General features: G+C 43.4%; 1 protein-coding gene across 4 annotated transcripts in view; it reads right to left on the reverse strand.

The window, feature by feature from the left end:
- AFF1 (ALF transcription elongation factor 1) overlaps nt 1-16,432 on the reverse strand; it is a 205,870-nt gene that overhangs the window by 79,504 nt on the left and 109,934 nt on the right. For all 4 annotated transcript variants that reach the window (XM_068233478.1, XM_068233477.1, XM_068233479.1 and 1 more), the window contains 2 exons: nt 4,871-4,912; nt 1,129-1,215 (listed from right to left, as the gene is read on the reverse strand). In XM_068233478.1, coding sequence (XP_068089579.1) covers nt 1,129-1,215; nt 4,871-4,912 — 129 coding nt within the window. The remainder of the gene's footprint in view (nt 1-1,128; nt 1,216-4,870; nt 4,913-16,432) is intronic.

A 16,432-nucleotide genomic window follows, 5' to 3' on the forward strand; every position in this document is an offset into this window, starting at 1 on the left:
GTCAGAGCTCTGAATACTTTTGCAATGTACAGTGGGTGTGTCTATGCAAATAAAGACCACAACTCAAACCATTAAAATGTTTCAATAATATTAACCACTCTACCCCCGCCCGTACGAATTTCTCCGTCCCTTTTTCCATCCTTTAACCCCCAGGGACGGAGAAATCCGTACTTTGCGCACTCCCGCCGCTGCCCGCGCTCCCGCTCGTAAACACGCCGCCCGCCGCTAGTAAACACGCCGCCGCCCGCTCGCCCGGAGATCAATGAACGGGAAAATCCATTCCCGTTCGTTGATCTAAGCCCCGCAATGATCCGCTGCTCTCCGATGGGCAGCGCGATCATTGTGAGCAAAAACTCACGTGTCCAGCCTCCTTATACTTCCACCGAGCGTCCGGAAGGACGCTTGGAGGTCGCATTAGACAAAAAGTTACTGTTGCCATCTTGTGGCCAAATAGTAAAACTACACCCTAAAAATTTTTCAAACACAAATGAATTAGTTATACACAAAAAATTAACTCATTACCTCCCACACTCCCCATTTTTTATTTTTTTTGTAATGAAAAAAAAATTAAAAAATTTTCAATTAAAAAAAATACATAAATAGTTACCTTAGGGACTGAACTTTTTAAATATTTATGTCAGGAGGGTACAACACTGTTACTTTATAAACTATGGGCTTGTAATTAGGGATGGACGCAAAACTGAAAAAAATGCACCTTTATTTCCAAATAAAATATTGGCGCCAAACATTGTGATAGGGACATAATTTAAATGGTTTTATAACCGGGACAAAAGGGCAAATACATTTCATGGGTTTTAATTACAGTAGCATGCATTATTTAAAAACTATAATGGCCGAAAACTGAAAAATAATTAATTTTTTCCCACATTTTTCCTATTTTCCCATTAAAACACATTTAGAATAAAATAATTTTTGACATAATGTCCCACCTAAAGAAAGCCTAATTGGTGGCGGAAAAAACAAAATATAGTTCGTTTCATTGTGATAAGTAATAATAAAGTTATAGACGAATGAATGGAAGGAGCGCTGAAAGGTGAAAATTGTTCTGGTGCTCAGGGGGTAAAACCCCTCAGTGGTGAAGTGGTTAAAATTATATAGAAAACAAACCTTGTTGGGAAATGCAAATTTGGAAGGTTCCGCAGTGCTTGGTGTGTGAATAGCTGTTAATGGTGGAGGCCATGAATGTGTCATTTCCTGTATGAAAAGAAAAGGAAAACATAAAGTAAGTGATATATACATTACAAAGGGTTTATGGAAAAATATATAAACAAACCTGTTATCTTGACACTTGTTGTTAAGCATCATAAAGCAGACTGACATTAAAGTGTACCCAAAGTGAAAAAAGTTTTATATACTTACCTCTTTGTTCTAGACTAGAACATTGATTACAGCAAACAGAGGTGGCAAAAGAATAAAATTAGCTAAAATTGCTAAGGAAGTAGTGGTGGACATACCTCCTTAAAGCAGACACAGATACTGTCAATTTCAAAAAAGACATTTATTGACATACTCCAAAAATAGTAATGCATTGCGTTTCACAGGTATGACCCTGCTTCATCAGGCAATGAAACGGAGTATATAGCAGTAGTGGATCTGGGTGATACCAAGCGCATGGGTATCTCCCAGACCCCCTATTCAATAAATATTTGAATTTTTTGAAATCGATAGTAACTGTGTCTGCTTCAAGGAGGTAAGTCCACCACTACCTCCTTAGCAATTTTAGCGCCTCTGTTTGCTGTATATGTTATGGCCACAACCCGAAGTCTGGCCACTTCGGGTTCTGGCCAGCCAAAATGCGAAGTGGCCGTGCTAACACAGCCAATGTCAGAAACGAAATTGATGCCGCCCCCGGCTCCTCCCCCTGCCACCCTCCTTTCATCAGTTGGCCAATAGTGATTACAGTCCGGGACTCCGACTCCTCCCCCATCCACTGCTCTCACCACTGGCAATATCTTCCTCCATCGTCCACTACCGTTCATAGTGGGGAAATAGAAGATGGGTAGGGGATGCTGAACCCGGCTGCCAGAGGTTATAGGAGGGGGCAGGGGGAGGAGCCAGTGCCATCGTGGGGAGCAAGGAGAGGAGCTGGATTTGTGTGCTGCTCCAAAGGCTCTGCCCCTCACTGCTACCCTATTGTCTCCCTTGCCAGTGATGTCACTAGGCTCTGCCCCTCACCACCGCCCTCCTGCCTCCCCGGCGAATTAATCAATGAAATCAGTATACGAGCAGCACAAGCTGTCAGTACGCCAGAGCCGCTGGAATCAATTTCCATTCTGACATTGGCCGCAGTAACAGGGCCACTGTCTTCCTTGCCAGCGATGTCACTAGGCTCCACCCCTCGCCGCCGCCCTCCATCAAATCAGTATACAGCCGCTGGAATCAATTTCGTTTCGGACATTGGTCACTGTAACACGGCCACTTCGCATTTTGGCTGGCCAGAACCCGAAGTGGCCAGACTTCGGGTTCTGGCCGTAACATATACAATACTTGTGTCCACCCCTGGTGGAGAGGTGCCATACCACTTTCTTCTGATCTACAGAGCGCGACTTCTTAATCCTGAGTGGGGACAGGTCCAATCTCCCCCACCTGCATGTACAATGGTTGCCTATGAGGTAACCCAGGTTTGTGAGTATTATTTAGCTTACTTCATATTGCTCATATTATACCAGTACTTACTGCGCTATTTCAGGCTCTCGGTGTACTCTGTTTATATAGACTAGAGCATTGTTTCTCAACATTGTTATAGTATGTACCATACTCCTTTATTAATGGCTGCATTGCCCAAGTACCCCCTACTGTAGGTAACATCCATTTAAGTGTCCATTGACATATATATATTCTTTAGAAGGGCTACAAAATTGTCTATGAATGCTGTTCAAGTATTCATTGATGCTTTAAATTACGTATACCTATTTAGGTTTGTTTATATAGGATTTCTCTTTTTTTAATCATTAAAAAGAAAAAAAAACTACTGTAATAGGCAGGGCTGTGGAGTCGGAGTTGCAGTCAGAGTCGAGGAGTCCGAGTCGGGGCAATTTTGGGCCCCCGGAGTTGGAGTCGTTGATTTCATAAACTGAGGAGTCGGAGTCGGGAGTCGGATGATTTTTGTACAAAATCCACAGCCCTGTTAAGTATTAGACTAAGGAGTCGGAGTCTGAGCCATTTTGGGTACCCGGAGTCTGAGTCAGAGTCGTGGTTTCATAAACTGAGGAGTCAGAGTCGGAAGATTTTTGTACCGACTCCACAGCCCTGGTAATAGATTGACTATAACAAGTTAAAGTACCCCTGAGACCAACAAAGTACCCCTGGGATATGCATACCACACACTGAGAACCCAGGTTCTGAAGACTCTTCATCGTCTTGCCACTGTATGTTCTGGGACCAGTCAGAGCCTAGTGCATGACTTTACACTCTGCGTATCATGTACAACTGGAGCTCCAAACAGGGCATTCAGCGGCAAGATGGAGGAACAACAAGAAGAAGCCTATAAGCATCTGAAGAATCTCTAAAACACTGAGGTAAGTATAGATTTAAAAAGGAAAAAAAAAATTTAAACTCCGATCTAATTTAACACTGATCATGCCTTGCACAATGATTCAAATTTAATATGATATCCTGAATTTTTTTTTATGTTGATATTTTTAAGTATAAAGAGTCATTTAAAGGAAACCTGAGACTAAAAAATGAAAGCATTTATATATACCTGGGGTTTCCTCCAGCCCCATTCAGGCCATGGGCTCTCTCGTAGCCTCCCCAGGCCTCTTTGCTCCTGCCAGTAAATCCTTCAGTTGGCTTAAAAAATATACTGCGAGTGTGGATCTTGAGAGAACTGACTGTTGGTCCCGCCCTCCGCCATTGCCGCCCCTCCAGTTCCGATACACCAGACTTCCACGCTGCTGGTCACAGCAGAGACAAGAGTGGCACTGGTGCATTGGACTGAGGGGGGAACCTGAGAGCACTGATGTGCAAAATGTTTTGTTTCTTCAACTTTCCTGTAAGTGTTGATTAATGCACCATAGAGTGGTTGTTATCTGGATTTTAATCATCCAGCCACCCTCAGTCATGTTGTACTGCCCATGCGTGGATCGGCCTATGTGCACACCCCTATGGTGCTCAGGTTGCTCCAGCTGCAGAATGCTCCCGGCGACAGGAGCCCGTTAGGGGCACGTGCGCGACCAGGTCGCACATGCGCAGTAGAGCATGACTGAGAGCAACTGGAGCATTTACTGGGACAGCCAGCGGAAGATAGAAGCGGCGCATAAGTGTGCCTTACATAGTTTAGGGCTAGCACTGCTGTCTGCATGAGATCATCATCATCATAACATTAGCTGGCCATTGAAGCCTTGCAAGTCCTACCTATCAATATTTATGCAGCGAGTCAATAAGATCATCTTAACTTCAGCCTTATGATTGTGTACGTTCCAACTACTTCATGTACTTCATAACTGGCCGCCCCCAATCTTAATGGCAGTAACCATAGCAAATGAAATATTTTGTGCTGGCTACATCTTTTACATGATGAATCTAGGTCACCGCAAGTGATAAATATTTTTTGAATAATTAAGTACCGGGAAACATGGGTCACGCTGTACACAACATAATTAGGTATCTGAAAAATAAGCATGACTTCTTGATGTGGTTAAAGCTCTGTAGCACAGTTTGCAGTTAGCAAGCATGATAGGAATCTACTGTGAAAATACTGCAAAAGGTAGGTTTGATCACTCTATCTACAATACTTTTAATAAATGTAACATTCCACACCACGACTACTGTATGTACTGATCTGAGATGAGTCTATGCTATGCACTTCCCAAGGAAAAAAAAGCATGTTTTTTGTTGTTCTACATACCTTCAAGATTTCTTCAACACAATGGGCTTCATTGGTGAAGGTCTGAAAGAAAAAAGTCGAACAAATGTTACACTACAAAAATAATTAAAACAGATGTTATCATAGCAAACTAAGAAAAAGGACAAATATACTGTGTATTAGAAGAATACTGGAGTGTTAAGCAACAGTCAAGTTGAGATTAGGTAGTTCATAATACTGATAACAAAAGCACTTTGAAATTATTCTTGAACTAGGCTCAAAGCATCAGATTTATCAAAGCCAGTATGGTTTGGAGAATTGGAGCAAATCTGGCGCAGAAATTAAAGGGACACTTAAGTCAAAAAACAAACAAAAAAATGAGTTTTACTCACCTGGGGCTTCCAATAGCCCCCTGCAGCTGTCCGGTGCCCTCGCCGTCTCCCTCCGATCCTCCTGGCCCCACCGGCAGCCACTTCCTGTTTCGGTGACAGGAGCTGACAGGCTGGGGACGCGAGTGATTCTTCGCGTTCCCAGACACATTAGCACCCTCTATGCTGCTATATGGTATATGATATATGCTATAGCAGCATAGATGGCGCTATTGTGGCCAGGAACGCGAAGAATCACTCGCGTCCCCAGCCTGTCAGCTCCTGTCACCGAAACAGGAAGTGGCTGCTGGCGGGGCCAGGAGGATCGGAGGGAGACGGCGAGGGCACCAGACAGCTGCAGGGGGCTATTGGAAGCCCTAGGTGAGTAAAACTCTTTTTTTTTTTTACTTAAGTGTCCCTTTAAGCAATTGCTCAGAGTGACCAATCAGAATCCTTGATCTGGACCTTTATGCACCAATCCTGCTCCAGTCTTCCTTGCACTAGTTTTGATAAATCTACCCCACGGTCTCAAGACAGAACTGCTCTTTCAGCCTATTAAACTTGGCTGTAGAATTGGACAGGTCCCTATGGAAGCCCAGTTCCTCAGATTAAAAAAAAAAGGCCCATTTCACCAATAAATATAAAAGGAGACACACAAAATCTAATCACAAGAACCAACAGAATATAAACATGTGGATAGAAAATAATTATAACACTGGCTATATGAGAGACACAAACTCCAGTACAGTAGTTATAGATTTTACACAGGTAAGGTGCGTACATACCCACTATTCGTGTGGCTCGTCAGGGCTCTGCAAGCAATCTTTGGAGTGATCAGAGGGTTGTCAATTAAACAGAACAGCCAAAGTAACTTACACATGCGTGATGGTTCCTCTATCTCATACATGTCAAATTCCGGGTCATGGGCCAAAACTGGCCCTCAGAGCCATCAAATTTGGTGGGATTTCAGCCCACTTTGGATTTGAGTTCAACACCCCTGCTCTAGCCAATCTTGTGTCCCTCACAAGACCCCTTGGATGCAAACGGGAAAGGAGCTAGGGACCCCCAGGGAACTGGGCCGAAGTAGAGAGGGGCGGCACACTTATCAGAACCATGCGACCACTCGCTGTAGCCCAGACTGTGTACAAGCCATTTCCCACCCACACACCATATCAATTGGTCCTGAACACACAGGCCAGAATATGTGCAGTACAGATATTTACCATCAAGTCCAATTCTCAAATGGGTGAAATGTTTATTCTCTGGCATTTTCAAGTAGTCAGCAGATGAATTCATGCTTGATGAGTGGAAGAGACGATTGTTATTACATTGTTTGTATAAGCCCTAATAAAGACTACAGCCAAACGCGCATCAGTTTTCCTAGTCGATTTGATCACTCTGATCAAATCTGCTGAAAATCCATAGCACAACATGTCACATCCATTGTATTTTTCGACCTGATCTGTTTGCCACATTCGATGGCAATCTATGCGTGTATGGCTACCTTATGTCACCTCAATAAACCTTTTACATACATTCAAAGTATGTTCAAAAGTATAATACTATACATTCAAGTGAACAGTAAAGGTGCCTATACATTACCCAATTTGCAACACAGATATGCAGTAGATTAGATCATAATTGTCAAATTTGCCAGAGACTGATGCTGCATTGTGGTCGCCCAATCCTAATTCCAAAATCGATCATAACTTAATACTGCAATCTGCATAGAACGCATTCGAAAGAGCTTGGTCAGGTGCCTGATGGCAGCGGCGTTAGATTTCCCAATGACCCATGGACCCTCAACCAATCTCCCCCCATGTGTAACTCTTCCCATGAATCCAGTGGTAAGGGTGGGAACCTTGCTTAACCTCACCTGACTGTTGGCACACCTCCTCCAGTGTCCCAGGTCTTCTCTCCATAGCAACCAGGCGTCTTTGCCTTGATGGCATGTACGAGGTTACAACACCTGCTGTCAGGTCACAGAGTACAGGTACCCCGCAGCAACAGAGAGAAGAAACAGGACACCGGAGGAGGTGCACTGGCAGATAAGTGAGCTGCAGCACTTCCACACTCACTGGGCTCGGCTGGTACATGTTACATGAAGGAGACCTTCGGGGCCCCGGTAGGCAGAGGTGGCTGCACAGATTTCCAATAGATTTCATGGTGAAATCTATTTGAAATCTGCCTGCATTACACCGGCAGCAACAGATCCCTCTCAGAGAGGGATCTGTCTAATGGTGGCTACTAATGGTCCAATCTTTTTCACCCAATCTTACCATTTCTATGTTATATAATAATAATAATAATAATCCGAACATTTGTATAGCGCTTTTCTCCTGTTGGACTCAAAGCGCTCAAGAGCTGCAGCCACTGGGACGTGCTCAAGAGGCCACCCTGCAGTGTTAGGGAGTCTTGCCTTGAACTCCTTACTGAATAGGTACTTGACCTAGCCAGGATTCGAACCCTGGTCTCCCATGTCAAAGGCAGAGCCCTTAACCAGTACACTATCCAGCCACACCATATAAGAGACTGCCTTAATTATGCAATCAATATACTTGCTCAATTTACCCTTCTACTACATAGATTTGGTAAAATTGGATGAAAAAGATTGGATCATTAGTGGCCACTTTTAAAGTGCCCATTAACAGTACAATTTTTTCATCAAATGTGATCTTTCGATGCAATTTTTACGATCAAAATGTATTGAAAATTCAGTTTATGAAGGCAATCAACAAGTAACGATTCTTTTGGTGATTGCTAAATAGGGTAAACTCATGCTAAATAGGGTAAACTCAATCCGAAAGTTGGATTTTATGTTCAAATTTTAAGAAAGAATTGTTCAGTAAATGTAAACAATTGATAATTGCCTTCTGATTAGTTATGATCGTTCAAATCGCATCAAAAGATTGCATGTAGTGAAAAATTGTACCGTTAATGGGCACCTTAACGTGGCCATCTTCCAGTGTATTGGTACCTTTAAGCACACAGTGTATGTATATCTATTCATTGTACATCAGCTCCATGACAGAACGCAACCATTTATTAAAGACGAGGCTGTCCAAGCCTCATCCTCTACTGTGGGTAGCAATCTTAAAGTATGGTAGCACTTAACACATATTTTAGAGTACTGCATAACTGTGTATAGATATTTTCCCAACATTTCCTTAGGATTTTAATCAACTAGAAGCACCTGTTCAGGTTTGGTTTTATAAGATTCACCTTTTTTCTCAAAATGTACTATAACTAATCACTTAAGCACTGCAGTCTTAAAACCCCTTAAGGACCAGACACTTTTTCCATTCAGACCACTGCAGCTTTAACGGTTTATTGCTCGGTCATACAACCTACTATCTAAATGAATTTTATCTCCTTTTCTTGTCACTAATACAGATTTCTTTTGGTGTTATTTGATTGCTGCTGTGATCTTTAGTTTTTATTTATATTTATTCATCAAAAAAGACATGAATTTTGTCAAAAATGTTTCTTTTTTTACTTTCTGTACTGACATTTTTCAAATAAAGTAAAATTTCTATATACATTTTTGTCCAAATTTATTCTGCTACATGTATTTGATAAAAAAAAATCCAATAAGTGTATATTTATTGGTTTGGGTAAAAGTTATAGCGTTTACAAACTATGGTGCCAAAAGTGAATTTTCCCATTTTGAAGCATCTCTGACTTTTCTGAGCACCCGTCATGTCTCATGAGGTGCTAGCATTCCAGGATAGTATAAATACCCCCCAAATGACCCCATTTTGGAAAGAAGACATCCAAAAGTATTCACTAAGAGGCATGTTCATAGAAGATTTTATTTTTTGTCACAAGTTAGCGGAAAATTACACTTTGTGACAAAAAAAAAAAGTTTCCATTTCTGCTAACTTGTGACAAAAAATGAAATCTGCCACGGACTCACCGTGCCCATCTCTGAATACTTTGGGGTGTGTACTTTCCAAAATGGGGTCATTTGTGGGGTGTGTTTACTGTCCTGGCATTTTGGGGGGTGCTAAATTGTAAGCACCCCTGTAAAACCTAAAGGTGCTCATAGCACTTTGGGCCCCTTAGCGCACCTAGGCTGCAAAAAAGTGTCACCTGTGGTATCGCCGTACGCAGGAGAAATAGTATAATGTGTTTTGGGGTGTATTTTTACACATACACATGGCTGGGTGGGAGAAATTTCTCTAAATGAGATTTTTTTTTTTTTTTTTTTTTTACACACAATTGTCTACTTACAGAGATATTTCTCCCACCCAGCATGGGTATGAATACACCACAAAACACATTATACTACTTCTCCTGAGTACGGCGATACCACATGTATGACACTTTTTTGCAGCCTAGGTGCGCTAAGGGGCCCAACGTCCTAGGAGTACCTTTAGGATTTCAAAGGTCATTTTGAGGCATTTGGTTTCTAGACTACTACTCACGGTTTAGGGCCCCTAAAATGCCAGGGCAGTTTAGGAACCCCACAAGTGACCCCATTTTAGAAAGAAGACACCCCAAGGTATTCTGTTAGGAGTATGGTGAGGTCATAGAAGATTTTATTTTTTGTCACAAGTTAGCAGAAATTGATTTTTATTGTTTTTTTTTTTCCACAAAGTGTCATTTTACACTAACTTGTGACAAAAAATAAAATCTTCTATGAACTCATCATACACCTAACGGAATACCTTGGGGTGTCTACTTTCTAAAATGGGGTCACTTGTGGGGTTCAAATACTGCCCTTGCATTTTAGGGGCCCAAAACCTTGAGGAGTAGTCTGGAAACCAAATGCCTCAAAATGACTGTTCAGGGGTATAAGCATCTGCAAATTTTGATGACAGGTGGTCTATGAGGGGCCGAATTTTGTGGAACCGGTCATAAGCAGGGTGGCCTCTTCGATGACAGGTTGTATTGGCACTTAAGTGCAGGAAGCGCGGGATGTTCTCAAATCTTGACCTGGACATAGCAGCAGAGAACATGGGCATGCGATGTATTGGGTGCGTAGACCAATAAGACCGCTATACATTCTTTTTGACTAGACCCATATTAAGGAGAATGCCCCAAAAAATGTTACGTTTCGGAAACTTGGAGTGGTTTACACCGAAAAGGCTGGGCATGGTAGCTTCTTGGATTGGCAGTTTCATATTGTGTGGCATAACGGTTGGTCTCAGCTACAATTAAGCCGTAGAGCCCAGCAGTGATCAGAAAAAAAAAATTCTGTCACTGCGGTGGGGCGGGTGAGGGTTTTGCTGGGTGATCAGAAGACTGCAGGGGGCAGATTAGGGCCTGATCTGATGGATAGGAGTGCTAGGGGGTGACAGTTGGTGATTGATGGGTGTCTCAGGGGGTGATTAGAGGGGAGAATAGATGCAATCAATGCACTGGGGAGGAGATTGAAAGGGGGTTCGAGGGGGGATCTGAGGGTTTGGCTGAGTGATCAGGAGCCCCCCCAGGGGCAAATTAGGGCCTGATCTGATGGGTAGGTGTGCTACGGGGTGGTGAAAGGAGGTGATTGATGGGTGTCTCAGGGTGTGATTAGAGGGGGGGAATAGATGCAAGCAATGCACTGGGGAGGTGATCAGGGGGGCTGGGGGTGATCTGAGGGTGTGGGCAGGTAATTGGGTGCCCGCAAGGGGCAGATTAGGGTCTGATCTGATGGGTAGCAGTGACAGGGGGTGATTGATGAGTGATCAGTGGGTGATTAGAGGGGAGAACAGATGTAAATAATGCACTGGGGAGGTGATCAGGGCGGGGATCAGAGGGCGATCTGAGGGTGTGGGTGGGTGCTTGGGTGCCTGCAAGGGGCAGATTAGGGTCTGATCTGATGGGTAGCAGTGACAAGGGGTGACGGGGTGATTGATAGGTGATCAGGGTGTGATTAGAGGGGAGAATAGATGCAAGCAATGCACTGGCAAGGTGATCAGGAGGGGTCTGAGGGCGATCTAGGGGTGTGGGCGGGTGATTGGGTGCCCGCAAGGGGCAGATTAGGGTCTGATCTGATCTGATGGGTAGCAGTGACAGGTGGCGACAGGGGTGATTGATGGGTGGTCAGTGGGTGATTAGAGGGGAGAACAGATGTAAATAATGCACTTGGGAGGTGATCTGAGGGCGGGTCTGCGGGCAATCTGAGGGTGTGGGCGGGTGATCAGGTGCCCGCAACGGGCAGGTTAGGGTCTGATCTGATGGGTGGCAGTGACAGGTGGTGACAGGGGGTGATTACAGGGGAGAATAGATGTATACAGTACATAGGGGGGGGGGTCTGGGGAGGATCTAAGGGTGTGATCAAGAGCCCCCAGGGGGCAGTTTAGGACCTGATCTAAAATATAGCTTTGACAGATACTGGCAGGGGGTGATTGATGGGTGACTAGGGGTGTGATTGGGTGCAAACAATGGTCTGAGGGGGCGATCGGGGGGGGGGGGGGGTCTGAGGGGTGCTGTGGGCGATCGGGGGGGGGGGGGGCTGGATCAGTGTGCTTGGGTGCATACATACATACCCTCGATTACTGGGACCACCAGTGTAGGAGGCAGCCTGTATAATACACTTTGTATACATTACAAAGTGTATTATACACTTTGTAGCCGCAGATCGAGGGTTAACAACCCGCCGGTGCTGCCAATTGGCCGGCGGGTTGACGTCGTGGGTGGGCGAAGCCTAATGCCGGCAGATGCGCGTGATCTCCGGCTGATCAGTCCCCCAGGTGCCGCCGCCAATCGGCATTAGGCGGTCCTGGGGGTGCCACTTTGCCGGCGTCCATAGGTAGTGGGCGGTCGGCAAGTGGTTAAAGGGAACCTCAACTGAGAGGGATATGGATGTTTCCTTTTAAACAATACCAGTTGCCTGGCAGTCCAGCTGATCTATTTAGCAGTAGAGGCTGAATCCAGACCTGAAACAAGCATGTAGCTAATCCAGTCTGACTTCAGTCAGAGCACCTGATCTGCATGCTTGTTCAGGGGCTGTGGCTGAAAGTATAAGAGACACGGGATCAGCAGGAGAGTCAGGCAACTGGTATTATTTAAAAGGAAAAATCCAAATCCTTATCGGTTTAGGTTCCCTTTAAATTATTGCAATAAATACCCCCGGTGCCCAACATAAGTACCCCCGGAGGTACACAAAGTACGTGTTCAGAACCTAGGTTCTGTATCCTGCACTACACTGCATGCATATTCTCTAGAGATAGAAGGATAGTGTGCATCTCTGAACAATGCAGAAATAGTTAATGAGACTGATTAACAGCTGATGTCCTATTTTACACACCCAGGTCACATGGGAAAGGAGACAGAAGCAGACAATACAGGCACCTAAGTCAAACGGCTTCAAAATATGCAGTTCTCCTCACCTGTGCTGTATTGCTCATCTATGAGCTCTGCACTCTGCAGACGTGCAAACAGGCATGAATCCTTTTAAATAGGTAACTATTTCTGATGACTGATTTTCAACCACCTCACAAAGCTACTTTACCTCAGCGATATAAGCACACACAGACTGGTACCACTGCCCATCTAATATGGTTAGGTACAAAAATATTGCTGCTCTATTTCTATTTACCAAGTTGTGGTCAGATATTTTCTAGTTGTCAATGAATTCCTGGAACAAACTCAGGTTCAGTTTCTGAAACCCCAGCTGCATTATAATAGACTTGTTCTGCATGTTTAACTGGATATTTCTGTATTACAATTTTCTGGACTTTAAGAAACCTGACGTGAGAGGAGCCTGCCATTATCATTCTTTCACAATGCCCATTTCTTGACTTCTGTGCTTATGCTCTGCCTCGAATACTTAACCACTTCAGTAACAGAAGTCTCCGGCCCCTTAAGGACCAGAGACTTTTGGATAAAAAAATGGGGTCCACCAATGTCATGCTGCATGGACCAGTCTCCCTCGCCATTTGTTCCTCTCTCCCATCGCTGAAGCCCACTTGCTCTGCTGTCGGTATGACAGTACAGCCCCATGAGCCGGTCAGGAGCCGATTTCATTGGTTCCTGACCCGGAGATCACTGTGAGCCAATGTGATCGAGGAGCGTGTGAGGCATGGTAATTGAAATCTACACCCCGGCAGGGATAACCAGGTTCCAAACAGGGCATAGTTTTCAATAAGTAAGCTCCAGAAATAGTTAAAATACACCTGAAGTGAGAGGGATATGGAGGTTGACATTTATTTCCTTTTCAACAATGCATGTTGCCTGGCTGCCTTAAATACTTTTAGCCATAGACCCTGAACAAGCATGCAGAACAGAAAGTCTGACTAAAGTCCAACTGAATTAGCTGCATGCTTGTTTCAGGTGTGTGATTCAGACACTACTGCAGCCAAAGAGATCAGCAGGACTACCAGGCAACTGGTATTGTTTAAAAGGAAATAAATAGGGCAGCCACCATATGTGTCTCACTTCAGGTGCACTTTAAGTCAATGGCCCAGAATAAGCATACAGATCAGATGCTTTGACTTTGATCTGACTCCACTTGCTGTATGTTTATTGCAGTAGTGTGACACAAAAACAACTAAAGCATGACAGCCAGGCAACCGGCATGGTATAAGGGAATCAAGATGGCAGCCTCCATATTACTCTCCACTTCAAGTTTGCCAACGCTAGTCAAAACTTTGTGCAAGAGAAAGGGAGTGCTAAGAATTCACTAGTGTCTCTTTTGGGAAGAATTCTGCTCACCTCCTGTTCAGGTGACAACCCTGCCTCTGAAGCCAACCATACGCAGGTCAATAATGCCCCTTGTCCAGCAGGCAACCAATCAGGTAGTAGTGACTGTTATGTCCCACTTGATAATAACCAAATTTCAGCAGAATTCTGAGAATCAGCCGAACCACTAGTGCTGTATTACTGGATGTAGTAGAAGGTTAAACAGTCATTGTTCTCCTGCCACTCAAAGGCAATAAACTAGCTCACCCATCTCCATGGGGTCACTGTCAGCCAAAAGGAAAGAAAAAAAATGGTGGGCCTGTCACACCTATCACTAATAAATGGGGAGGCATAGTGTGGCCTGCCAATAGAGATAGATTTGACATTCATTCTATCTAGAGAAAAAGTATTCAGCTTACCACTGCCGCGATTCAAGTCCTCTCTCAAGGTCTGGCTATAGGAACCTTGTAAAATGAAAGGATTTTTCTTCATGAAGTAAGGTAATACAACTACAGCAGGAGTACAAGCACAACCCTGTTCAAACACCAACACCCAGTTATTGAACAAATGTGTCAAAATGATGTGCATGTGATTAAAATAAATGAGTTTTCAATAACCCAGGGGTGAATTCTTAAAGCAGGTGGATTAGCCATACTATGCCAGGTGAAAAAACACATATATAAGTAGATAAATACTTCATCTACTTACATAACCTGTATTGTACGGTCCACATTCAGTGAATTTTGTACAGTAAATGAAGAGAATTCTGTTCCTGGTGGGAACCATGTCTTTTGCCCACAGTTTGAGGCCAAATACTGATGTCACTTCTTCCCTTAATTTTTTTTTCTTTTCTCCTCTAATCGCTGAGTCACCTCAGCCTTGCTTGTAAACACAAAGTAAGCAGAGGATCATTATTTCAGCTAGGCAGGGAAATAAAGGGAAGAGGAGTAAAAACTCCTCGTTTTTTCCCATGTGAGGAGCAAATATGTTTCCCATGTGGTCTATGGTAGAAACGCATCTGACCCAGGCTACAACCAGACCAGACACAGACCACTGGAGAGGACACTACACTGTGCATGTCTGCTGGCCGTTGGGAGTGTCGCTCAAGTGGGAACCTAGCTTTATGGGCAAAAGGATTTACACTATACATCCAGCAAAATAGCAAAGAAGAGAAACATGGCAACTCCCATCTCCTTCACACTGCAGGTTTTAGTAGTGAAATCCAATTTTTGCAATGGAAAAACAAGCAATTAAACCACTGAGAAATATTTGCATATATTCAGCAGTGTTGCTCTGGGAGACATCTCAAGCTCACACCAACCTGAATGATCACAAATTCTTTCTGTTTTAAGAAAGGAAACACTTGTTTTTCTTAGCATTTTAGTAAGGGGGCTTTTAGGACCATTACTCACTCCAATGAGTTCTAGTTCACCATGAGCTTGTTGGTTAGTCTGTGCCTCTCTGTGTTACAAGCCCTACTCCATAGAGCCAAATTAATCAATGCTATGCACTGATGAGGATCAAACAATCCGAAACAGTCTGTATGCATGTTGGATTATTATGGCTCTGTACAAATTAACAAGCTGGCACATCATTGCATTCCAGCGGTTTTGGAGGTGTTTAGCTTCTAATGGCAACAATGGTTAATTTGCATATATTCAGCAGTGATGCATTGGGAGACATCTCAAGCTCACTCCAACCTGAATTATCGCAAATTCTTTCTGTTTTAAGAAAGCAAACTTTTGTTTTCCTTAGTATTTTAGTAAGAGGGCTTTTAGGACCATTGTAGCCCCTCACACACTCCAATGAGTTCTGGTTCACCATGAGCTTGCTGGTTAGTCTGTACCTATATGTGGAATAAAGTATTTCATTGTTCACTGTGCAAGAGTTCATGTCTGCTTTATATGAAGCCGTTCTCACTTCTCAGATGCAGCCCGACTCACAATGCCAACGCAATGCTGCAAGCATTATTATATGCAAAAATAGATGCGCTGACACTCATTGGAATAAATGGCACACCTGCACTGCACCGTTAAAGACTGCACTGCATTAAACCAGCCCCTAAGAACATTGACATAAAACAGCCATCTTTGCAGGTCATGGCTCTGCAGTTTATCTCACTTCAAGACAATCTGAGGAATGTGAGGTACAAATTTTGGAGAAAATAAATGTTTCTCAAGACGGGTAAAAGATTTGTGTCAATTGAAATTACTATTTCAGATTAAATCCATGTGGCCAACATAATAGTGATGCATTTTCTGCTAATATATTTTTTAACATACCATGACTTGGATGAATTAGATATTTCACAAAAATACAAAAATATTTTCACAGAAAACCACAATTGGAAGATAAGTAGCCTATCATTACATTTGTGAAGTTTTTGAAATGAGATGAAAAAGAAGGCATTGCATGACTGATAAAAGATTGCATAACTGCATAAAAGATTGCATAACTGATAAATTTCCAAGATAAGCTACTGGTCAATAGGAAATCCTCAGATACTGCCCAAATAGCTATTAACACTAGAAGAAAGCTAGCCAAAACAAACTCTCATAGCTACTGAAGGAAAACACCAATAATGCTCCTTGTGAGCTTTACTGTAACCTGAAATATTAATACTTTC

The sequence above is a fragment of the Hyperolius riggenbachi genome, chromosome 1 (assembly GCF_040937935.1).
Source record: "Hyperolius riggenbachi isolate aHypRig1 chromosome 1, aHypRig1.pri, whole genome shotgun sequence".
Lineage (NCBI taxonomy): Eukaryota > Metazoa > Chordata > Amphibia > Anura > Hyperoliidae > Hyperolius > Hyperolius riggenbachi.